Source organism: Raphanus sativus, chromosome 2, assembly GCF_000801105.2.
Source record: "Raphanus sativus cultivar WK10039 chromosome 2, ASM80110v3, whole genome shotgun sequence".
Lineage (NCBI taxonomy): Eukaryota > Viridiplantae > Streptophyta > Magnoliopsida > Brassicales > Brassicaceae > Raphanus > Raphanus sativus.
This window is the reverse complement of record NC_079512.1, coordinates 25,374,757-25,399,563: the sequence shown is the minus strand read 5'-3', so window position 1 is coordinate 25,399,563 and position 24,807 is coordinate 25,374,757. Positions and strand designations below refer to the sequence as shown.

General features: G+C 35.2%; 4 protein-coding genes, 1 long non-coding RNA gene and 1 other non-coding gene across 8 annotated transcripts; 3 read left to right on the top strand and 3 right to left on the bottom strand.

Moving 5' to 3' along the window:
* Positions 1 to 3,026: 3,026 nt before the first annotated feature.
* On the bottom strand, positions 3,027 to 3,987 carry LOC130494746 (uncharacterized). 2 transcript variants are annotated; one of them, XR_008937469.1, is made up of 3 exons: positions 3,770 to 3,987; positions 3,593 to 3,701; positions 3,027 to 3,319 (listed from the first exon to the last, which is right to left on the bottom strand). It is a non-coding gene; the product is annotated as an uncharacterized LOC130494746 (long non-coding RNA). The 2 variants fall into 2 exon arrangements; XR_008937468.1 differs by having other exon boundaries at positions 3,814 to 3,986.
* A 285-nt stretch (positions 3,988 to 4,272) lies between these two features.
* LOC130508923 (U6 spliceosomal RNA) lies at positions 4,273 to 4,372 on the top strand. The gene has a single exon (XR_008943107.1). It is a non-coding gene; the product is annotated as a U6 spliceosomal RNA (small nuclear RNA).
* Positions 4,373 to 6,337: 1,965 nt separating this feature from the next.
* On the bottom strand, positions 6,338 to 10,980 carry LOC108818875 (triacylglycerol lipase SDP1). Of its 2 annotated transcripts, none has more exons than XM_018591827.2 (4): positions 10,726 to 10,980; positions 8,864 to 10,310; positions 7,486 to 7,629; positions 6,338 to 7,407 (listed from the first exon to the last, which is right to left on the bottom strand). In XM_018591827.2, exons 2-4 carry the CDS (start codon positions 10,286 to 10,288, stop codon positions 6,547 to 6,549), a joined length of 2,430 nt encoding a protein of 809 aa, XP_018447329.1. In that variant the 5' UTR covers positions 10,289 to 10,310; positions 10,726 to 10,980; the 3' UTR covers positions 6,338 to 6,546. The 2 variants fall into 2 exon arrangements, with proteins under 2 accessions (XP_018447329.1, XP_056858722.1); XM_057002742.1 differs by lacking the exon at positions 10,726 to 10,980 and adding an exon at positions 10,539 to 10,675.
* A 2,266-nt stretch (positions 10,981 to 13,246) lies between these two features.
* LOC130508755 (homeobox-leucine zipper protein HDG11-like) lies at positions 13,247 to 14,949 on the bottom strand. Its single transcript, XM_057004421.1, has 4 exons — positions 14,527 to 14,949; positions 14,328 to 14,445; positions 14,055 to 14,243; positions 13,247 to 13,983 (listed from the first exon to the last, which is right to left on the bottom strand). The coding sequence occupies exons 1-4, from the start codon at positions 14,679 to 14,681 to the stop codon at positions 13,930 to 13,932; spliced, it is 516 nt and encodes a 171-aa protein (XP_056860401.1). The 5' UTR covers positions 14,682 to 14,949; the 3' UTR covers positions 13,247 to 13,929.
* Positions 14,950 to 19,628: 4,679 nt separating this feature from the next.
* LOC108842982 (uncharacterized) lies at positions 19,629 to 21,791 on the top strand. Its single transcript, XM_018616052.2, has 5 exons — positions 19,629 to 19,787; positions 19,899 to 20,117; positions 20,226 to 20,573; positions 20,681 to 20,935; positions 21,026 to 21,791. The coding sequence occupies exons 1-5, from the start codon at positions 19,751 to 19,753 to the stop codon at positions 21,604 to 21,606; spliced, it is 1,440 nt and encodes a 479-aa protein (XP_018471554.2). The 5' UTR covers positions 19,629 to 19,750; the 3' UTR covers positions 21,607 to 21,791.
* Positions 21,792 to 22,280: 489 nt separating this feature from the next.
* On the top strand, positions 22,281 to 24,535 carry LOC108842981 (uncharacterized). Its single transcript, XM_018616051.2, has 5 exons — positions 22,281 to 22,469; positions 22,568 to 22,777; positions 22,881 to 23,243; positions 23,355 to 23,612; positions 23,720 to 24,535. The coding sequence occupies exons 1-5, from the start codon at positions 22,433 to 22,435 to the stop codon at positions 24,331 to 24,333; spliced, it is 1,482 nt and encodes a 493-aa protein (XP_018471553.1). The 5' UTR covers positions 22,281 to 22,432; the 3' UTR covers positions 24,334 to 24,535.
* Positions 24,536 to 24,807: the final 272 nt, after the last annotated feature.

The following is a 24,807-nucleotide window of genomic DNA, read 5'->3' as shown; positions in this document are numbered from 1 at the left end:
ATATAAACGGGCAGTATATAAGATATTTGATTTTTTTTTTGAAATACTAAATGTTATTTTCCTGTTCTGAATATATTATAGAGAATTATCTAGAATGTAGAAATACATATTTTTAGAAAAAAATATAATCTACATACATGATATATTGGGCCTTATTGCCATTATTATCATTATTGTATTTATTGCTTTATATTTAGAAGAATATACACTATATAATAATTATGTTTTGTTGTGAATTAATTCACAATTGTCTAAAATTATGAATAAATATTTTTTTGCAGTGTAAAAAAATCATGTTACACTTAATTGGATAATGACCTCTAATATAGCACTGTATACTTCCACTATTTTTATGTTTAACATTATACTTGTTCGGTCAATTACAAATGTTATTGAAATATATATATATAATTTCAGGTTTATTTGATTTAAGAAGTAATTATGGGGAAAAAGATATTATAAATAAAAGCTTAAAATTAAAAGATAACCGAATGAAAAAACACCAAAATAAAAAAGTGTGAACTCATAATGGGAAACAACAAAACAGATTTAATGAGAAAGAAAAAAATTCAAGATCGTAAGCAGAGCATCCTTGCCAAATTCCTTAGTAGTTATAGAAGGGAATTCTATTAAAACAATATAATTTAAGTTAGTATATTATGTAATGTATATCTTGGTATCAAATGGTGTTACCTCTTTCTGAAAGACTGGATCTCTGGCACATCGTCAGGCTCGAATAAAATCCTCGAAAATCCATCAATTGTTCTCACTTGGTTGAGTCCACCTGATCATGATAAAAAAAGTGAACATAATAATAAACGTTTAATATATTAAACAAATTCAGGTTTGAAAAGATTAGAATATAAGTTACCAACACTCCATACAATTTGCCAGAACTGTAACACACATAGGACAACATGAGCATTGGTTGAGTTCCAGTAAAAATGTAAAAACTGAGCAACATCTCTGTGTGCTACACAGTGCATGTGTTCATACATGTTAGTTGAAAGAACGTAATACCATTCATATATTTGGATCATATCGGTGTTTAATATAATTATGAAAATAAATAATAATTAAAAAATACTCCATATTGACTAATGAGAAGTGGATGTTCTGGTTATCTATCTCAGCTCCGTCAATATCTCCTACTGCTACCATTGCTCCATATAAATCTGTAGAAAGCAATATGCATTGATTATAAATGTAAAACGGACAGATTGCTTATTACTCGAAAATACTTAAATCTCAGAGGATTCACGTATAAAGTAATTATAAATTTATAAACATACCAATAGAGAACTTCATATTTAATACCCGCCCTCTCATATTTAATATGAGTCATAATTCGATTTCCATATGAGTAATAATTCGTTTTTCATTGCCAAAAAAATAAGCACTTTCCACTCTCTATTTAATATGAGTAATAATTGGGTTTCCATATACAAAAGAACATTATAAATCTCATTAAAAATCAGGACAAATATAGAAGGTGAGAATGAATGCAAAAATCGGTTAATCAAAATTCGATTTCGAAAAAAATATCTTAATTAACTTTCATATTTAATATGAGTCATAATTCGATTTCCATATGAGTAATAATTCGATTTTCATTGCAAAAAAAAACACTTTCCACTCTCTATTTAATATGAGTAATAATTGGGTTTCCATATACAAAAGAACATTATAAATCTCATTAAAAATCAGGACAAATATAGAAGGTGAGAATGAATGCAAAAATTGATTAATCAAAATTCGATTCCGAAAAAAATATCTTAATTAACTCTCATATTTAATATGAGTCATCATTCGATTTCCATATGAGTAATAATTCGATTTTCATTGCAAAAAAAAACACTTTCCACTCTCTATTTAATATGAGTAATAATTGGGTTTCCATATACAAAAGAACATTATAAATCTCATTAAAAATCAGGACAAATATAGAAGGTGAGAATAAATGCAAAAATCACGTAGACAAAAATTCTCGAATCACGAAACTGATTTATTTCCTTATATACATATGCGGACATGAAACTATGTATCATTATCATACGAATATGCATGTTTGTCCAATGGCAATAACCGTAATATCCTAAGGTGAGTAAGTCTTCTTTCAAAAAGGGTCTGAGAAGGAACCTCGTGCCGACACGTCGTCAAAATGGCAATTTCGAAAATATATTACTCTTTCAAGGTTATTCTCTTTTTTTGCTTCCATTTTAATACTAAGGGGATATATATAATTGAAAAAATCAGTTTTGGTGACCACAGCCCTTTAACCAAAAAATATGTGAACAAAATTCAACTATTGAACAACAAAAAAACAATTTCTTATAGATTTTCGTTGCTTAATAAATAACTCAGTCATCACCAAGAAATCACATTTGTTATAGACTTGAGCGGCCATGAGGTAAAGTCCAAGTGTGAATAGTTTGTAGAAAACGTAGGAATGCAGTAAAAATAAAGGAACCTGACGCTTTTACTGTTTTACACACGCTGAAGAATGCACTTTCAGAACCGGACCTGAGACTACGATGCATGCATGTACTCTTTTTATTCGCCTAAGTCCAGGAGTCAACTCCGTAAACAGAAATCTCAGAGTTTAGCCAACTTGGTTATGGTCATGCATTTACTTTTAGCATAGCGATGTTAATTAGGGCTTGAAATTAGCGGGTTCAAAAACTAAACGGACCTTAACAAGCTTGAAGAAGATAACCGGAAAAGTTTCAAGGCATATTATCTGAGACTCATGGTCAAGCAACATATAGTCTAATATAACAAGCTGCACTTAAAATGTTCTATTGGTTGGATACGACATTGAAGTAATGAGTTGGGTATATAGTTTTTTTTTTTGAACAAATGGTATATAGTTTAACATTGCAATTGAGTTATTTCCAGTTTGATGTCAAGGTGAGCTTGTTAACTGTATGATACTTTTTAAAAAACTTGTGTGTAAAACTTGTTAAGCCGGTTGTATAGAGCGAGTACCAATCTAGTTTGTTTGAATTTTGACCAATCGTGTAACAACTCAGAAAATATGACCACCTTTACATTATTAGTATAATAATCATCTTTCAATACATACAAACACCACACACAGTACAGGAAGTTTCAGATTAAGCTACTATAGAGTCCTGCAATCTTACAACAATACATACAAACGCCACACACATAGTATAGGAAGTTTCAGATTGGTCTACTATATAGTCCTGCAATCTCTCACACTAATAGATACACAAGGTAGCTCGACACACTGTAGTGTTCTTCTTTACCTTAGAAACACATTTCACAAATCCAGCAGCAGCATAGTGCAGCGAGACTGCATAGGAAGAAACAAACAAAGGAAAAAAAACATACACAAGAGTCACTGCTAGAAAAACAGAAACAGAGTCTTTTTTTTTTTGCTGGGTCTGAGACAGAAACAGAGTACTTAATGTGTTTTCTAGTTGAGCTCTTGAACTTTTCCATGCAGTTATGAATAATATGTGCTTATTAGCTACAAGTAACCCTTTAAACTTATATTTTCTAGTTTTTGTTCCTTTACAAAAAAAAAATGATAGTTTGCTACTTATAACTTTTAGCTTTTTATTACCATCCTTCAATGAAGCCTCTGTCTCCTTTCTGCTCTGTCTCGAAAAACCTTGGCTTCTTCTTCTCGTCTTGTCCTGGTTGTTCAGAGACTTTTTCTGCAGCTGGATATCCTGTCTAGAGAAGTAAGTATACTACAAATCTTTTACTTTTCTTCAAAAAGACATGTTTGATTCGTTACCATCCCTAAAACAAACAGGATAGACCACTTAGATTAATCCTGACCTTGCGGAAGATGTTGATCCTCTGCGGTTCCCATGTCTTTCTGCATCTTTTCTTACAGAAGAAGCTCTTCTCTTTGTGTTGGCTCTTTCAATTCGCAAGTGGAAACAGACAAAAGGAGATTGTGACTGTGTGATTCGGGAATATGATTCTTGGTTTGGATACAAGATAAAACAGTGTTGTTAGGATGCTTCTCATTATATAAGCTATGATTAATTGTGGCAGTGGCAGATGAAATATTCTTGTTTAGTTTTTTATTTCTCTCGAATTTCGGCTTTATTCGTTTATACCTTCCTTCACGAAGGGGCTACTGCCGAAACTAAGTTTTTAAAATGTGAAAAGCAAGATTTTTACTTGTCTTTTTGAGGTTCTTTACAATGCGTTCACACATGTTTGTTTTTCCTGGCTTGTTTTTTTTTTCTGAATGAACGTTAATTTTGTTCATGCAAAAACATATTTACAGTCCCTTGGGGGACATCCGATAAAATTGGAACGATACAAAGAAGATTAGCACGGCTTCTGCGCAATGATACGCACAAATCGAGAAATGGTCCAATTTTTTTTAAATTACAAAAAAAAAACATATTTACATCAAATGCAGCTGTTTGATGAATCAAAAAATCAATCTAAGAGACAAAAGAACAAAATTTCTAAGCTTAAGGTTCCACTCTGGTTCCAAACCACAAGCCATCCGTTAAGTTTACCCCTTCCTTGGAGTGAAAGCAACCAAAGCTGAACAGTCTTATCTACAAACTTTGTCTTTCTCCCATTCTTGTTGGAGATTATTCTAAGCACAATCTTAAAGTGTATTGGGCCATATTGGGTCATTATATCTTGTATATGTATATGTAAGTGGGTGTGTATATGGGTTTATGGCATACATGTATATATGGGGCTTATTGGATTGATGATTTGGACTTTGGAGAGACTTCATTTTTTCTTCAAATCTCACCTTATTGGATCTAGAATTTAGAAAAACTTGGATCAATGATTTGAGCAAATCCTTTCAAATTTCCCCTTATTGGAAAATAAGGATTTCATCTAATAGAATATATTCAGAATTATTATGGTTTATTTGTTAAATATTTGTAGTTGAAAATCAATAGATAGAAATTGAAAATAATGAGTAGTTTCATAAAAGTGAACTTTAATGCCGACAAAAAAATCTGCTTGTATCCATTGTTGATCTGATCCTGGAGAAGAACAATTACTATTTTCTCAGACTTTTCTTAAGCATTATATGCTACATATTTATAATAATTACGATTAATCCAGTTCTATGTTTATTTAACCCTATTTCACTCACAACTATTTGATGAGAAGAGAAATATTTTCTTCTCCACGAAACTACATTCATTAACCTTTGAAGAAACAAAACCTTTATTTGATCTGAGGTTTTGTCTTGTCTTTGTGAACTGTACGTCTCCGTTGAGAACATCAGCACGGAAAATTCTTGGCACTTTTCTCAAGTCAGCTGATGAGCTTGTGATGAAGGGCAAGGAACAATTTCTGCAACGAGGTCTTGCACATCTCGTGAAGTTCCTTGCATAAGACTCTAACATGTGTAGATACAGTATGAACCATTGCGGTTTTGTGTCAGAGTTTGCATTCAAGATCGTGATAACGATAAAGTATCTATCGTTATGATGAATCGCTTCCACGTTCGTAACAAACACGAAAAACGTAGCTTAGTTGCAAAAGATCCCGGAAGAAGAACGATCCTTTCCAATATAAGCTTGTAAAGAGTTACAGAGATGAACCAAGTTCTTTAAGAAAGTGAATCAAGATATTTTTCTGAATGAATTACAAGTTTAACATCGAACTCTATTTATACTCTGTTTCTCTTAACCGCCTAACGAACTTGTAACAAACTTCTCCCTCCAATCTCGTATTGCCACGCGTCCTCACTCGTTTAACTGTATCAGATCGTAGAAATCGGAACACATACACACGATTACAACAACTTGCAATCGTATTGAGAATCAAGGATTTGACTGGAGAATCATATCTTGGACCCAGCCTTCAAACTCAGCCACTCTGTATTGAGAATCAAGGATTTGACTTTGACTTGTACAACAACTTGCAGACCTTATCTACAGTGGATATCTTGCAAATAGTGGCAGCAACTGTGATGGATGACATGTCCAGAGAGATACCAGTTGGATGATTCTACGTTTTTTTGTGATCACATTTTAAAAAGAGCAGAGATTGATGTTTCAAAGAGGAGACAACTTAAGAAACTTCTTATATATGTTTTGTCTCAGTAGGAGTGCGGAGAGCACGTTCAGGCTTCTTGGCAAGGTGGTGTTTCACGTTGCACTTGAGTTGTTGAGCTACAAAGAGGATAAATGTTCGAACTATGAGACTATATTGCACCAAATTGCAGTACACAGATCGAGAGAACTGTTTATATCTTCCCATGCTTAACAATAATGTTTGATGATAAAGAGTATGTTCATCAAGGCTTTGCTTTGGAAGCTCTGTGGCACAACTTTGTTGCGTAAAAAAACTGTTAATTTAAAAAGGATTCTATTCCACAAATTAATAATTGAATTTTCAAATAATAAATATTGCAAACATACATACATACACAACATGCACATTATGGCTTATACTACAATTTACAAAGCACTATGAAAACATCCAAACTCTTGTTGAACAAGAGTCTCACTCCAATCAATCAGACTAAGCATCTATAACACTACCAGTCATCGGTTCTTGTAAACCTGAATATTCTCAAGAAACCGTAACAGGATCCGAGCAGTTATGTTCTTCCTCTTCTTCATCATCATCACCTTCTTGGTCTACTTCATGTTCTGATGCAGAGCTACTATCCATCTCCTTGTCAGGTATATCGAGCTGTAGACTCTCTGGCAGCTCTGTGTTCTGATTCCCAATAGACATTCCCAAGTTCTCTCTTCTAACAACGTTCAACACAAAACCGTTACTCGTTCTCTCAGTCTGTAGAAGATCACCTTCAGTAACTATTATGCTTGAAGTATTTGCTCCAAGCATGTTGTTATTGCTGTCCATGGATCTTGAGTCTGGGCTAAAGCTTGGACTAAATGGGCCAGGAACCGCTGGAGAAGTCGGGCTGCTACTAAATCCTCTGGTCAATGCAATGTCAACATCAAGACTGTGAACGAAGTCAATGAACTTATTAGCAGAAGCTGTTCTCATCAAAGGTCCACCAGTTCTAGTCCAAGAACTCAGCTCCACGCTCTCTGTTTCACTCTCGCTCAAAGCCTTGCCTGAAGACGCGTGGAGATTACTGTCAGCGACTAGTTCATCGAGTGAACCAGTCGAGTTCTCTCTGGCAATGACGTTCCAAGATGGGATTCTTCTAGAACCATTGAACCTTGTGGTTGAAGCCAAACCGTGATGAGACGAGGACGTGCCAGCAGCAGCAGCAGCGGCTCTCTCGGCGCTTCTCTTGAGCCTACGCATATGGTTAAGAATAGCTACACTGTCATCAAGCGCAAGCTCGATGCCACAGTTTGCTTTTATGGCTGATAGCTTCTCCCAAGTGCATCTCCTTCCTTGGTTAGCCGCTTTCTGAAGCTCCACATGAGTAGGGTTTTGTATAATCTTCGAGTACTGCACAAGACAACACAACACAATAAGAATCTAACAAGTCCAATCTCTCTAACAAGACTCAACAACATAGATCAGAACCTGAGCAAGAGTAGCAGGCATTACAACTGTTACATCACCTTCCCACTCCTGAGCAAAAAGCTTTGCAAGTCCACCGAGAGGAAAGCCAAGCTCTAGTACCTGGTTGCATCTATGTTTTACCTCCATCTCCACTAGATGCGCAAGCTAAAAGGGCAAAAAGACAAGTAAAGCGGTTATAACAAAAGGGACCGGAACAAAACTGAGTTGAGTATGAGACATAAGCCTATGGCGTATGGTTTTCGGTTCAGTTTTTGATCCGGATATTTCAGTTTTTGGGTTTTTGGTTCTATATCGGGAACTGTTCGGTTATTTACAAAACTCGGGTCAGTTTTTGATTTGTAGCAAAGTTAGGAACCAGCTAATATCCGAAAATATGGGTCCAATTCGGTTCCGATTTTTCTGGTAATTTTGCATGGATAAAAACATCGGATAATTCAAGTTTTTCATATTAAATATTAGGTAATTTAAGTTATTTGCATAAAATATTGGAAAATTCAGATAATTTAAAATATTTAGGGTGAAAAATTCGTAGTTTTGAGTATTTCGGTTTATAAATAGTAATTTAAAAATATTTGGTTTTGGATTACTATTTGATTTTAGAAGTTCGGTTTACTATTCGGTTTCGTTTTTCCGATTCTAGAATATAGAATTCGTTCGATTTGGTTCGGATTCGGTTAACTCGGTTCAGTATGTTTTGTTTTTTTGGTTCTGGATAAATGTGTCATACCTAATAAAACATACTAGATTTTGACCCGCGCTTTTGAAGCGCGGGATATCTTACGATGAAAAATTTCACTAATAACTTAACAAATATTTTGGTAATTTTAAAGAGTGTGTATTTAAAATATTTTTGCTTCAAATCAGTGTTTTTAAATTCAACCCGATTGTGACAATACCGGTTAATCCGGAGATCTGACAATTCAATTTATGTTTTCAAAATATTCATATTAAAAATCACTAAAACCCGAGACTAACCGATTGAACTGATGGATGACCGATATGTAATCTAATTGGATTTAAATTGTAATAGTTTCATAATTTGTAATCTTATAATCCAAATTTTAAAGTTCATTATTTGGCAATTTATGAAATTATGACGTTTCTACAAAATGATAGATATAAAATAACTAAGATTACTTATTGTATTGTTTGGAAACATTGATAGTAGTATAAAAATATATTGTTTAGAAACATTGATAGTAGTATAAAGAAATAAGTATATTGTTTGGAAACAGGGATAGTAGTATAAAGAAAGAAACATTAGTGATTTAATGTATCTTTAACTATAAAGTATAAAAGTGTATTTAATTTAAAAACTTACAAAATAAATGTTAGGTCCATCAGAATGTTTCTGTTTTAATAAGATAGATAAACATACCTTTGCTGCGAATCTACCACCATAAGCTCGAACTATATCCTTTAGACGCAGTAAAGGAACAATGTGAGGATTAGCTTGGCTCACGATAAAATGATTGACATTGAACAGCTCCTTAAGCTGCATCATCGGTAAGTCAACCTCCAAGCTACCATCTCTCCACCGGCGTGTAGATGATTCAGTACCTTCTTCAGGATCTAAATTGAAAGGTGGATGATACGGCACAATCTCTCCACTTCTATCTTTAGCCATTAGTTCTTGAGCTTCAAAGAGACCAGGAAACGCACAAGAAGCAGTCACTGCGCTCCATATAACCACATGAGGCGAAGTCAGATAGTTAAGACACCGAGGCGGTTCATGCTTTCTTGGAGAGCAAACCGTTATCGCTAGAATCCTCCCTGTTATATCATAAGCTTCTTGGAACGTGAGATTGCATGTGAGGTTTCTAAGCATGCATTGCAGCTGTCTGATGTCGTGTAAAGCGCCTTGCGTCATGACTCTTTTAACGATTGTGAAAACGCTTCCTAGCTGATCAAAGAACTGTAGAGAATGCAAAGAGTTCTCAAAGAAACTCTGTAGCTCCGGCCAAGACCTTGTGGCTACGATCGAACAGATTATGGAGCCAACGCTAGAACCAGCTATTATCCGAGGCAAGAGCTTATGCTCCACCAAAGTCCTGACCACACCGACATGAAACGCACCGAGAGAAGCCCCACCGCTAAGAAGCAAAGCCGTTCTACCAAAGGCGTGACGTGTTTCATGCATGAAGGAAAGCTTCTCTTCTAAAGAAAGCTCTTCTAATGAGTCAGAGTTACATACCATTCTCAACTGAGTAGAGACCTCGTTGATGTACTCTTTTATAAGTGTAGGAACCCGAAGCCTACCTTGATGCAGCTCCGAGTTGCACATGTTACCGAGGTTCCTCACGAGATCAGCTCTCATACAGAACATGATGTCTCTAAGACATCCTTCTTGGCGACGATGACGAAGCTCCTGAAGCTTGTTCTTAACCAACTCTTCGTCGTAAAGATCAGATTCATTCATCTTTGGCGACTCCTTCTCTAGCATCTTAGCGGCATGAGCCCATTCCTCGTAAGTCAAAGCCGCGCGCATCATGTTCCTCCAGAAGTTCCTCCAGTAAACCATCTCCGCCTTCTTTTTCACGTTGGTGTAACGTTTCAACAGGAAGGCGATGATCGTGACGACTGCTAAGATCCCTTGTGGGTTCCGGGGATGAAACCAGGATACAAAGGGTGAGATGGATAGCTTAAAAGTAAGGAACCAATGCAGCAAGAAGCGAAAGAGATCGCGTCTGAGCTGTATCATTGATTTACAGAACAGGACTCTGAAGGCGATGGTTCGACCAACGATGGATGTTGGTCCGATTGAAAAGGTATCAACTTTGGCTTCATTACTTATATGATCCATCGGAGATGATTAATGTTATCAACTGCAAGGACAAAAAAAAAACTTTTTTTTGAGTATTATGATAGAGTTATATAGAAACAGAGTTCTGCAAAAAAACAGAGTTGTGCATAGAAACAGAGTTATGCATAGAAACAGAGTTGTGTAGAGAAACAGAGTTTTTTATAGAAACAGAGTTGTGCAGAGAAACAGAGTTTTGATCTAATTAGGCAAATAAAACTGAAGCAATTATGATCCTTTTTGCGTGTAAAACCTGAAATAAGAGCTTTTAATCGCGACAGGGTGGATGAAAACAGGGGATTCCGACGAGATCATAAACTCAGAATATTCTCAGAGAATAATCAAAATTCTCAAAAAGCTCAGAAATTTGAATCGAGAGAGAAAACCCAGAGATCAATCACAAACACCGTTACCAAAACCCCAGAAAATAACGAAATTACCTGAGCGTGTGTGCACTTGGGTAGGTCCAGAATCAGAGAAGCAAGAAGAAACGTGTTTACTTGGGGGACAGAGAAAAAATCAGAGAGGCATGTAAATTTTTGAAAAATAATAATAAATGGAGGATGTTTTTTTTCTTAATTGTTTTTTTGATTGATTGATTGCAATGTGAATCGCGACGAGATAAGAGAGGGTGATAACGGTGACGCGGACGAAGACTCGGCCGATCACGACGGCTTCTTTTCACCCCCCCTCTCTTTTTCAAATTGTTTTTGGATAAACGTGTGAGAAAAAACAACAAACGAAATGTCGTTGGATAAGATCTCCGTAATTCCCGCGTGGAGTTTGGAAACATCATGTTGTCGTTGTTTCAATGTGCTAAACAGCGTGTAGTTTCAAGGTAAAAATTGGCCGGTGAGTTATCTTCTGAATTCAGTTTTTATTTTTAAATTTCCTTTCCTAAACGCTGCGTTTCTTAACAAAATATTGGTCGCATGCAAATGCTGATTGGTAATTAAAAACATCAGGATTTTTTTTCTTTTTGAAACTTAAAAAACATCAGGATTTTGTCATTGGAATTGGTTAAACAATGCATGATATTATATATTTTGAAACCTTATAGATTTCAGTTTCATCTATTTAAATTAGATTTTTTGGTATATTCTAGAGAGAATTGCATACAAATACACAAATGATTTGGAAATTTGCAGAAATAGAAAATGACCAAAACGATCCTTATGGACCAGATTATAAAGTAGGGAACGTATGATTTTAATAGATTCTGACAGTTGTGTATTCATTACGCTAATATATACTTATACTACTTTTTTTTTGAAACAATATACTTATACTACCTATACCTATGTTCCAGTAAGATTTTCTAGAGTTTTCATGTTTATTAAGAATATAATAAATATTTAAAATTTAGTTTACTATTTATTTTCTATACATTTTCCAATAATTATCCACTAATAAATTTTTAATCAATTCAAACATTCTTAATTAATGTTTCTCAAATGTATAAAAATACCTTAAAAATATAGAAAACTAGAGTCGGTCCGCCCTACGGGCGGAAAATTATAATAAAAATTAATTTATATTAATTTATGAAATATTAAAAATTCTATAGATTAAAAAATATTTTAAATAAAAAATAATAAAATAATTATGAGATCATCATAATAAATATTTTTGTTATAGCATTATATTTGATAAATAGCATTATACTTTTAATATTTATTTTAGTTTCATTAAACTAACTTATTAAAGGTTATTTTGCAAATATGACTTAAATTTCAAATTATCCCTAAAGTAATTCATGTCTTTATATGGATTTCCTTTGTGTTTTACAGGTTATGTAATTGTATTATTTTCGTTGTGTGTGTGTTTTGTAAACTTTTGATAAGCGAAGTATATAATAATGTTTATGGTTTTTGAGAATGTTAGGATGTCGAAGGATTATATATGTTAAAATTAATTATAGTTGAATCCGATGTTTGTGTCTATATTAATTGATTACGACATATATCATATTATATTGAGTGAATGAGGTGTATGTGGTGCTCTCCTTGTATGGTTTTTTGATAAATTTGAATCTAAAATTGGTTGCTTAATTGTGGTTTACTATATTTTAAGTTCTTAAGAATAAGTTTTTGGCTCTCATAATTATCATTTATATGAATAGATTGGGGTCAACATGATTGCATTTCGTTATGGTATATGTTAGGCTAGAAATAATATTTCCTTAGTAAAATAGTGAAAGTATAAATCTAACTGTTTATATTCTAAATTAACACTTAAATATCAAACTATAAAATTATGTTTCAAATATTTTAATTCGTTTAAAGTCGTTGTATAGGTGTAAAGCAGCTATCTTTGATACATATGTAATCTACGTCTTTTTTTACTATTACGTTGTTTACTATTACGTAAATATTTTATTTAGTTTTAAATTTTCTATTAGTTTCTGAATTTTAATAGTTTAAATTGAATATTTTGTAGTTCTTTGTAAATGAATAAAATTACTTTAGTTTCTTTGTGCTAAGTTTAAGTGATTTAGTTTAGTAAATTTTTAGATATATATATATATATATATATATATATATATATATATATATATAACATAAGTTTTTTGAAGAGTTTCAATATTTATAATATTTTAATAATTTATATATATAGATGAGGAAGAAAGATTCTAATTTTCTATTGTAGCATGAAATTTATGATATTGTAACATGGGTTTTGTAAACAAAAAATGGGTAACTAAAGGTTAATTTTCAAAACAACCTTGAGGCAAATCTAGTAAATCTATTCCATATACTTAATGGTCAAAAGCTCTCATGACTGAATTCATTTAAAGCTCATGAAAATAACCATGACCTTTATCTTTACATTGATACAACAAATAATGGCGAGAAAAGGGATTAGAGATTTTCTTGCAAGTGAGCCTGATGGACAAATATATAATTAGTGCGAGAAGTTCAAACCGTGTAACAATAAACTGATTGTATCATTCTTCAAAAATCTGAGACAGTATCTTCTGAAGTTAAATACTATTATTATACATGCACCATTGAGAATCTAAAGACACAATTTTGCTGCTTTTCATGATCGTAATAGATGGTGAAGCTCACACAAATATATCAATAGAGCCGAAGCATAAAACAACAACATCATGACGATATGTATCTTTCTTTTAAGAATGGGAAATTCTAGGCCGAAGCCCCGTACATTCCTTATAACGAAGCACAAACCATGTTAAATTAACTCTACTTAGTTAGGAGAATATATCTTTCCCACCATAATTGAACTTGCGATCCTTCAGACGTTATGTGTAAGGTTGCTTGATCTCTAATTTGTTCAAGCAATCAAATCAAGTCAAGCTTCCAAAAACATTTCCGAAGTAGTTCTCTTTTCCCTTTGAGCAATGAACAAAACTCAACACTTCTGGTCTAAAGACAATTTCGAGTATACCATCATCCCAAAGCATCTCTCATGATGAGTGTTTAAGACAAATATCCCCTCCAATATTGCTTGGAGCCTAAGCAATTCTTCCATCACAGTCAAAGCAATGTCGTTCATAAGAGGCTTGTCCATGTCTGATATAGTAGCCAGGTTATTAGGCTGAGAATGCATAGAACTCCGTGGAAGAAGATCAAAATCCAGTGAAGGACCAGTCATGGACAGATCCAACAGTGAAGGACCAGTCATGGACATTGGTCTTCCCATGTACTTTGATGCAACGTTGACATTCTTTCAAGCTGTGCAATAAAGATCGGATTTAGAAAAGAGGAGGGGGATTGAATGATTAAACCATAATCAATAAACAAACCTTGTCTCTAAGATGTGCATTCTCGATCCGGAGCTTATGCTCATTGAAGTAAGGATCTTCAGTAACGGGAGGACATCCACAGTTAGGGCATATAGCGTGCTTGAGTGCTTCTCTAATGGCTATGTTCTCACATCGAATCTTGTAGTTCTCTGCCTTTAGTGCATTGTTATCTGCTCTCTCATGTTGCGTCTACAGAAACAATACAGAAACAGTATCAACAAATCTTATTCAGACAAAATTTTAAACACAAAGCGAGAGAGATTAAGACACAACCTTAAGCTGAGTTATTCTGTTCTGGAACCAGAACTTGATTCGTCTTGGAGCCAAACCCAATTCTCTGCTAAGTTGGTTCCTCTGCTTATCATCTGGATGAGGACACTCTTTGAAACTCCTGCAATAGATTCAACCCATTATAAGAGTGTCTGAATCCAAAAAAAAAGAGAGAGAGAGAGAGAGAGGGAGTAGAAAATACGATTCAAGTCGTTGAATTTGTTGAGAGGTGTGACGATGGTAACGTTTCTTCTTCCTATCAGTTTCAGTGCCGTCATGCTGTTGGCTACCACCACCACCGTCTCCTCCACTAACCTTTTTCAAACATATATATACTCCAAGAGAACATTTAAACATATCTCTTAAACCACAATTGAACTGAAAACTTTAGAAAAAAGAATATCTTAAGTTGAATTGAACAACTGAACTTTCAAAAAAAAATTTGGTTTGTGAAAGACTCTGTTTATGAAGATCAGGGATGATGGAATCAAGACTTTAAGAAGATGAATGCGTAACTGGTAAAAACAAGGGTCGGGGGGAAGAAGATGAATCGAAACCCTCGTGTTGGAGACTACATCGCCGGAGAAAACAATGTCGAACCATTGAAAAAAGAAACGACGCGTTTTGAGTGATTTAACCTATTATCAAGTTGGGCTTTTCATAGCTCCATTTTAAAATCCGTGTAACCCAAAACCCAAACGAAATATCAAAAGGAATAAATGAAACGCAGAACTTTGGTTATCTAGACACGTGTTGCTGTCTCCTACCTCGAGTTTATGACGTGGAGGGCTCTGGAGAGGGTAAAGTGAACTTTATATAAATAGATATATCTTTGTGGAACAAGAATAAAATCTAGAAAACCTTATTTTCGGAAACGAAAATAGTATAATGTAATATAAATATGTACATATATATATATATGTAAGTAGCCATCTTCTCTACGAAAATATAAAAATTACCTTGATAATTTGTTCCTATCTCTCTCCTTCTTAATCATTTTTTTCCTCCATTTTTCCTATGATTCTTTTTCATCTACAAATCTACACACAGAGCATGAAAAAACCCCACATCTGACCATTCACTACTACAAACTTCAACAAGATCATGTGATGGTTAACGGCAAAGGATCATCAACATCGATGGTATTGATGTCTAAATTGATCTCTTTCACTCATAAACAGTTTTGCTAGGCTAGCTACTTGAATTTGATTTGAGTTAAAATTTTCGCATGCTCGGCTAAACATATTAGCTTCAAATTAGTTTGCATTAACATATGATTTAAAATACCGTTAGCTGGATAAATTTTTTAAGTAGATCTAATTATTTTATTAGTTGTCATTAGAAGATGGTACAAATTTGAAAAACATTTTTATAACTTACTAGATATGTTAACATGTTAACAATTTCACATATTCGGTTAAACATAATATTAGTTGTCTAATAATTCATAACAACATATGATTTAAAGTGTTGTTAGCCTGATAAAACTTTCTAAGTACAACTAATTATTTTGTTATTTGTCGTTTGGATATTGTATATCAAAGTTAAAAGCTATATCAAAGTTAACTAGTAAAGCATCATCATTGCCTGAAGAAACAACAACATAAGAAATCTGATTCTGATAATCTTGTAACCAAACTGTATTGCCACAATCCAAACATCAATCCTAAAAAGATAAGCATAAACTTCTTTTTTTTGTTCAAAATAAGCAAATGTGACAAGAATTGAAATCTGTCTTTGGTAAGATTGGCGGATATATAGCATGTAGTCAAACGGCACTACCACTGGCCTAGCAAAAGAAGCTAGCTAGACCACATTACCTACCACAAACAATGAATAAGATTATCAGAATATATAGTTAAATTAAAAATGTAAAGACAAGATTATCAGAAATTAGTAATATTGAAAAGGTAAATTTTTTTCCCTATCTCCTTATTTACTTATACATAGGTATCGGTATCATGGAAGGAGATATGTCTTTCAACAACATGTATCCTCTTAAAACCCCTTCCTCAAGTTTCACTTTCAACCATTCATCACCTGAAAAACCATTCATCACCTGAAAGACCAAGGCTGTAACTGGATGAAAGAACTTTGGAATATGAATGTATGGAATGAACCATTCCATTCAATTCTTTGAAAAATACACCAGTTACAAAAAAGTTCATTCATAAAGCATTCCTAAAACTTTTTTAGAATCAATGGAAAGCAAATAATTTCTTTGTAAAATCATTCAGCAACGTAAAAGGTACGGAACAAATAGAATGAATGGAATGCATAATTTTATTTTTAGTTTAATTAATAAATGTATTTTATTTCTATTCCATTCCTCTTCATTCCATTTAATTTCATTCCATTAATTCATAATATTCCTGTAAATGATTTCTAGTTACACCCCAAATAAGAATCGGAGACCGAATGCATGTTTCCAGAAGGAAAAAAAAGGAAAAAGGAAAGAATGCACCAGATCGGACGGTTTGAAAATATTTCAAAACTATTTTTTTTTTTTTTCATTTGAGATCCAAGGGCTATATATAAACAGGCCCTCTCTCATCCGTAAAGGATTATAGATATCTCTCCTCTCGAGCGAGCGAGCGAGTCGCCACAGCTTCTCTCAGCATCCTTCCGTAGTATGTTAATGTTAGTTAGTTTACGTACTACAATATAGGTATGTATGTATGTCCACCGTCTGATTGGTTAAAGTGTAACTTTGACTATAGCTCTAATTCTGCAACTGAGTCGGGAGGACTTGGATGGATTTTACGAAATGATAGAGGAGAGTGTGTGGGTGCAGGCAGTGTGAAGATATCAAGAAAGAGCACATCGTTAGAAGGTGAAGCTTTAAGCTTCCTTTATGCACTTCAACAAATCTGGATTCGTGGCTGGAGGAAAGTTTGGTTTGAGAGTGATAATCAGGAATTAGTTTTAATAATCAATCAAGTGAAGGATCATGTGGTTCTGGGGAATCTTCTCTGTGATATAAGACATTGGATGCAACTTTTACCGGAAAGCTCACTGGAATATGTGAATCGGGAACGGAACCAAGCGGCTGATGCTTTGGCGAAGTATGGTGTTACAATGGATTGTTCTTCTTTATATTTTCCTATTCCTCCTTGTTGGTTGATTGATTTCTTGTATTTTCCTTTTACGATATAAGTTAATAAAATGTGGTTACAAAAAAAAAAAAAAAGGTATGTATGTTTTTTTGGTCGTACAACGCTTTTGTTTGTCATGCTCATATTTGATGTTATATATTAGGTATCGTTGTTAATATGGTTTGAGGAAGCCAACCAAAAAAAAAAATCAAAAAAGTTGTTACAAATTAATATTTTTGGAACTGATAAAGCGATTAATATCCGAAATCGAAGCTATTTTGGATGATTTTGGAAATGTAACTAAACCTGAACAGAAGCAGGCACGAATTTTTATAATATTTAAATGGATTTAAAATTCATGAATTCGAACCCGTAAAAAATTCTTGAGAATCCGATTGACCAGTAATAATAATTTGAGGCCCACTTAATTGGGCTAATAATTTCGAAACTTGTAAGAAAGGGTTTTAGGAGGCCCTTTACATGGTCCATTTAGGCCACAAAAGTCCTGTTTGTTTCTCCATCTGGATGAGCCATTTGGATGAAGATGAGAGTTTTGTTTGTTTAGACACTAAAAATACAATTCATTCAGATAGATCATTCGGATGACTTTTGAAAATCTAAGTTTAATTTTAAAGTCCATTCAAATGAACCAATTTGGATCATTTGAATGGAGATGGTTCATTCAAAATAGTATAATGTCTATTATGCCCCTAATATAATTCACAAATTATTAACCTAAATATAATATCATTTTGTCCCACGTAAAAATTGACAAAATCACAAAAATATTTTTTCCGTCAAAACCGAAAAATTCATTTTTCCGTCAAAACTGAAAAATCTCGTTTTCTCGCAAAAACATGTTTTCCGCCAAAAAATCATTTTCCCGCCAAAAATGTATTTTCCCGCCAGAACCGAAAAATCTCGTTTCCCGCCAAAAACACAAAAACGCATTTTCCCACCAAAACCACAAAATCTTGGTTTCCCGCCAAAACCGAAAAATCTCGTTTTCCCGCCAAAATTGCAAAAACGCAATTTCTCGCCAAAACCGCAAAACACGTTTTTCTGCCAAAACCACAAAATGTGGTTTTCCGCCAAAACCGTAAAATACGTTTTCCCGCCAAAACCGCAAAAACATGTTTTCCGCCAAAACCGCAAAAACATGTTTTCCGCCAAAACCGCAAAACACGATTTCCCGCCAAAACCGCAAAAATGTGGTTTTCCGCAAAAACGCGTTTTCCCGCCAAAACTGCAAATGTTGTTTTCCGCAAAATCGCAAAAATGTGGTTTTCCGCAAAAACGCGATTTCCCGCCAAAACCGCAAAAATGCATTTTCCCGCCAAAATCGTGAAAAACGCATTTTCCGCTAAAACCGCAAAACGCGATTTCCCGCCAAAACCGCATAAACGCGGTTTCCCGCCAAAACAGCAAAAAAACACGGTTTCCCGCCAAAACCGCAAATACACGGTTTCCCGCCAAAACCGCAAAAACGTTTTTTCCCGCCAAAACCGCAAAACACACATTTTCCCACCAAAACCGCAAAATGCGGTTTTCCGCCAAAACCACAAAATTACGGTTTTTCGTAAAAAACGTGATTTTCCGCCAAAACAACAAAAAATGTGGTTTCCCACCAAAACAACAAAAACGCGGTTTCTAGTCAAAACCCAAAACCGCAAATCACGGTTTCCCACCAAAATGCTAATTTTAAAATAATTCTGTTCTAAATATAATAGATTAAATAATGAAAATTAATATAGTTGAAATTAATATCAAATTATAGGGTTAAATCAAAAAAGGTATTTTAGTAATTTGTTTAGATAATTCATCTAAATGAATCATTTGGATGGACAAACAAACGTAAGATCCATTTAAATGATTCATTTAGATGAATCACTTGGATGAACAAACAAACATCTAATAAAATCTGAATGGATCATGTGAATAGACTCTACAAATGGATCATTTGAATGGAGATAAATAGATGGAGAAACAAAGAGCCCCTAAGCTTGATAAATTCTCTCAAGAGTTATGGTTGGGCGGGGGATTTCAAAACTTTTCGCCAAAAAAAAAAAAGGAAAAAGGAAAAGAATGCTTAGATATTTTTGTTTCTCCATTTTTTGATAAATAGATCGGACGGATGAAAATAAACCCTTTAATATTTTTCCATTTTTTTTATTTGAGATCCAAAGGATAAAAACATGCCCGCGCGTAAAGGCATTATTAGATTAGATAGGTTTCTCTCATCGAGCCGCATCCTCTCTCTCATCTCCGTGAAGACACATTCAACCCTAGAAGGTCTTCAATTCTCATCGCCAGCCATCTCCGTAGAACACCATGGGCTCTGAAGACGATACTATCGGTTTTGAGTCATGTAAGATCTCTTCTCCCATCTCTTATCAGAAATTGTTTGTTAGATTTCATCTGATCGATTATAGCTAAATTAATGGTTCTTATTTTTTTTTATTTTTTTGTTTCCCCGTAGTGAAGGAGACACTGGTGTTCTGGAACATAGATGACTACCCAATCCCCTTAGATGCTACCAATAATCTTGATCCTATTTTTGGTGATATCTCAAAAGCTCTTGATGTAATGGGCTTTCTTGGTGGGTTTATGAGTGTGTGGCTGTATTCTAAGCAAATCAACTACGACAAAAGAGAGTTGTGCGAGGCCCAAGTAATCAACGAATACTTAACCCCCAACGGTGAATTCCTCACAACAACAACACTCTCTTTAATTTGCTCTGTTTTCTTTTTTTTTTTTTTTTATTATATATATATTTTAATCTGAGAGTTGTTTCTCTGTTTGATAGGTACATCTTATTCAGTTTACAAAGTGCCGGCCATGACTTTGTATATGATTACTTTGGCTTCACAAACTGGTCCAGGACCGGTCAACTTTTTGGTTATCGCAAAACCAGAAAGGGAGTTAGATAGAGTTGTGCAGTGTCTCAAGTCTAGGCGACACAATGTTCTTGTAGTTAAGAAGCCTGAAGAATTTCGCTTTAGTGTTGACTCTCTAGTTGAGAATGCCCGGCTTTTAGGTGGAGGAAAGCCTAGATTCGAACCTTTATATACTCATTATGTGGAGGAGTATGATGTGTCGGAAGAAAGGTATGTAAGGATCAAAGAAGATGTCTCCAAGAAGGTAGATTTCTCTGGTAAGTCCCATTCCCTTATTGTTTTGTTTGTTTTTTTAGATTAATATTTATTATTATTATAAAATGTTATTTAACCTCTCTGTCTCTATATTTATTGCATGGCTCAGAGCGTATCCCAACCGTCAAAGGGTTTAGGACAGTCGTCTTCTGGGATGCCGTGGATTGCCCATTCCCTCCTTCTTTCACCCCTGATGAGATCTACCGCTCTATCAAGTCAGCTCTTGTGGCAAAGCAGTTTAGTAAAAAGAATATTGCAATCTGGGCCTATCTTGATGATGCTGATGACAAGATAGTGTCTTCGAGGGATTCCTTACTGCGTGGTGACAAGACGTGGGCCTCCAGAATCTACTTTCTTCCCGCAGGTAGATCACTCTTTTTCTTTCTTTATATAAGCATACTTTGTAATCTTTACCATTGTTAATATTTTTTTATTTTTTTTTTACCTTTTCCAGGGGATAAAGCCTCGAGACGTATCAGAATGTTAAATGACATTTATCTATGGGTAAGGGACTCTCAAAGGTTCACCAGTTCTTATGAAGCAAGTTTGTTCGTGTTCGGAGATCAGTTCAAAGATGACGCCTACTACATCCACATGCTTCAAAAGTTGAATGAACTGCGTTACGATGTTTTCTTAGTCACTCCCACTCCGGACATCAACAATCCAGAAACTCCAGAATGGCCGCGATTGCTACTAAATAAAGGAGCATCCTGGTTGACTGATGATACTGGCGACGAACCCACCCCCCAAATGCATCATCATGAAGCCCAAGTTTTTGGTGATCAAACCAGCGAAAGCTCTCAAGATTCAGAGCCCGAAGAGATGCAGACCGAGGACGAGGACATGTCCCATCGCCCACTAAGATTGCTAATAGAGGAAGGCCCTGCCTGGGAAAACGATGCCGTCGAAGAAGATTCACCTGACGACCTTCCCCTGTATCGCTGGGATCCTTTTACTCGCATGTACAAACTTAAAAGCCTATTCCCCAAAAAGAAGCATCAACCCCAGGCGGCACCAGAAGAAGAACCAAGTTAAAGATTGTGCCTTTTTGTAATAACCAAGTTTTAGCGTTTGCGTTTTTGATCTGCATTCCGTGATTCACTCAGGTTGTAGATAGATAGTGATTCATGAATCATGATGAATTGCATATAGAACAGAGGCTTGACCTAACAAATCCAAAGTAAATTTGACTCTGTAGCTGATTCAAATGATTTGCATTATTAGTCCAAACTTCGCGGATAATAGTATAGATTAGAATAAATGTATATCGAGTTTAACAAGTACAAATTCATATTTTGGAACCGATGGTCCAAACTGAATTCAGAAATGTAACTAAACCCGAACGGTCGAACTTTTACGATATTTGAAAGAGGCTAAAATTCATGAGTCTGAAAACCCGAACGAATCCAAACTGAAACACATGAAACTTTTCCAGTAATAATAATAATTCGAGGCCCACTTTAATGGGCTGCTAAGTTTGATAAAAATCTGAGACCGAAAGCAAATGTTTTCCGGGCAGGGACTTCGAGAGGGTTTTAGGAGGCCCTTTTCAGGGCCCATTATTAGGCTGGATTTCAAAACTTTTTGCCAAAACAGGAAATAGGAAAAGAATGTACCAGATCGGACGGTTGAAAATATGCCCAAAACCCTTTTGATATTTTCCATTTTTATCTGAGATCCAAGGGCTATAAAAACATGCCCGCGTAAGGAAGGACATATTATAGATTAGATAGAGGTCTCGCCTCTCTAATCGAGCCGCATCCTCTCTCTCTCGCTCTCTCATCTCCGTCAAGACATATTCAAATCGAGATCTAAACCCTAGAAGGTCTCCAGTTCTCATCGCATCTCTCCTTAGAACACCATGGGCGGCGAAGACAATACCATCGGTTTTATGAGCTGTAAGATCTCTCTCTCTCTCCCATCTCTTTATCAGTAGATTTCATCTGATCGATTATAGCTAAATAAATGTTTTTTTATTTTTTTTTATATTCTGTAGTTAAGCTGACACTGGTGTTCTGGAACATAGATGACTACCCAATCCCTGTAGATAAATTTGATGCTATTATGGGTGATATTCCAAAAGCTCTTAGTATAATGGGCTTTCGTGATGGGTTTATGAGTGTGTGGCTGTATTCTGAGCAACTCAACTACGACAAAAGAGAGTTATGCGAGGCCGAAGTAATCTCCACCTACTCATCCCCCAATGGTGAATAATTCCTCACAACAACAACAACACTCTCTTTAATTTTCTGTTTTTTTTTTTTTTTAATTATATATTTTAATCTGAGAGTTGTTTCTCTGTTTGATAGGTGGGTCTGAATCAGCGATACATTGCAAAGTGCCGTCCATGACTTTCTATATGATTCGTTACGCATCAATGACCGGACCAGGACCTGTAAATCTTTTTGTTATCGCAAAACCAGAAAGGGAGCTAAATAGGGTTCTGCAGTGTCTGAAATCGAGGCGTCACAATGTTCTTATAGTAAAGCCACCGCCGCCTGGTGAAGAGTTTATCTTTAGTCTAGACTCTCTACTTGAGAATTCACGTTTTTTAGGTGGAGGAAAGCCTAGACGCAAAGAATTATATAGTCATTTTGCGGAGGAGTATGATGACTACCAAGAAAGGTTTGTAAAGATCAAACAAGATGTCTCCAAGACTGTAGATTTCTCTGGTAAGTCCCCCCCCCACATTCCATTATTGTTTTTTTTTTTTAGATTAATAATATTATTATAAATAAATAAAATGGTATTTAACCTCTCTCTCTCTTTATTGCATGGCTCAGAGCGTATCCCAACCGTCAGAGGGGGTAGGACAGCCGTCTTTTGGGATGCCGTGGATTGCCCATTCCCTCCTTCTTTCACCCCTGATGAGATCTACCGCTCTATCAAGTCAGCTCTTGTGGCAAAGCAGTTTAGTAAAAAGAATATTACAATCTGGGCCTATCTTGATGATGATGATGACGACAAGAAAGGGTCTTCGAGGGATGCCTTACTGCGTGGTGACAAGACGTGGGCTTCAAGAATCTACTTTCTTCCCGCAGGTAGATCATTCTTGTTCTTTTTTTTTTAAATATATCATATATACTTTGTAATCTTTTTACCATCACGTCCATTTGTTAATATTTACTCTCTTTTTTTTCTTTTCCAGGGGATAAAGCCGCGAGACGTATCAGAATGTTGAATGACATGTATTTATGGGAAAGGGACACTCGTTGTACTGGAACGAGTTTGGTCCTTTTCGCAGATCATTTCAAAGATGACGCCTACTACACCCACATGCTTGAACTATTGCATGACATGCGTTACGATGTTATCTTTGTCACTCCCACTCCGGACATCAGCAATCCAGACACTCCCGAATGGCCGCTATTGCTACTAGATAAAGGAGCAGCCTGGTTTGCTGATGATGATGAAACAAGCCAAATGCATCATGAAGCCGAACAAGAAACACCTGAGAAGCTTCCAATTACGAGTGACATCAGGGTTGATGATCTAACAAGCGAAAGCTCTCAAGATTCTGAGCCCGAAGAGATGCAGACTGACGAATTTAACTTTGACACATCAGGGTTGCTTATAGAGGAAGGACCTGCCTGGGAAAACGATGCCGTCGAAGAAGATTCACCTGACGACCTTCCCGTGTATCGCTGGGATCCTGCTATTCGGATGTACAGACTTAAAAGCATGTTCCCCAAAAAGAAGCATCAACCCCAGGCGGCGCCAGATGAAGAAACGCCTCAGAAACTTGCCACGCATGGCCATTAAACTACGGTTTAGCCAATTAAAGATTAATTGTGCCTTTTTGTAATAACCAAGTTTTAGCGTTTGCGTTTTTGATCTGCATTCGGTGATTCACTCAGGTTGTAGAAAGATAGTGATTCATGATGAATTGCATATAGAACAGAGGCTTGACCTAACAAATCCAAAGTAAATTTGACTCTGTAGCTGATTCAAATGATTTGCATTATTGGTCACTCACTAGTCACTAGAGATAATATTATAAGTTGGATTAATGGTCAGTGGATGATGATGACTAGGCTGTGGAGAATGTCCACATTCTTTGAAACGTAATGGTGTGCGTTTTCTAATCTGAAAAAGAATAAAGTTCATAAACGTCATGTAGTAATCGAAGAACAGATCATGTAATCTTAGGTACAGATAATCCTTTATGATCTCATTATTGGTTCATTGATTTTTCTTTCTGTTTATTGCCTGCAAGTTGCAACCTTTCTCCTGCTT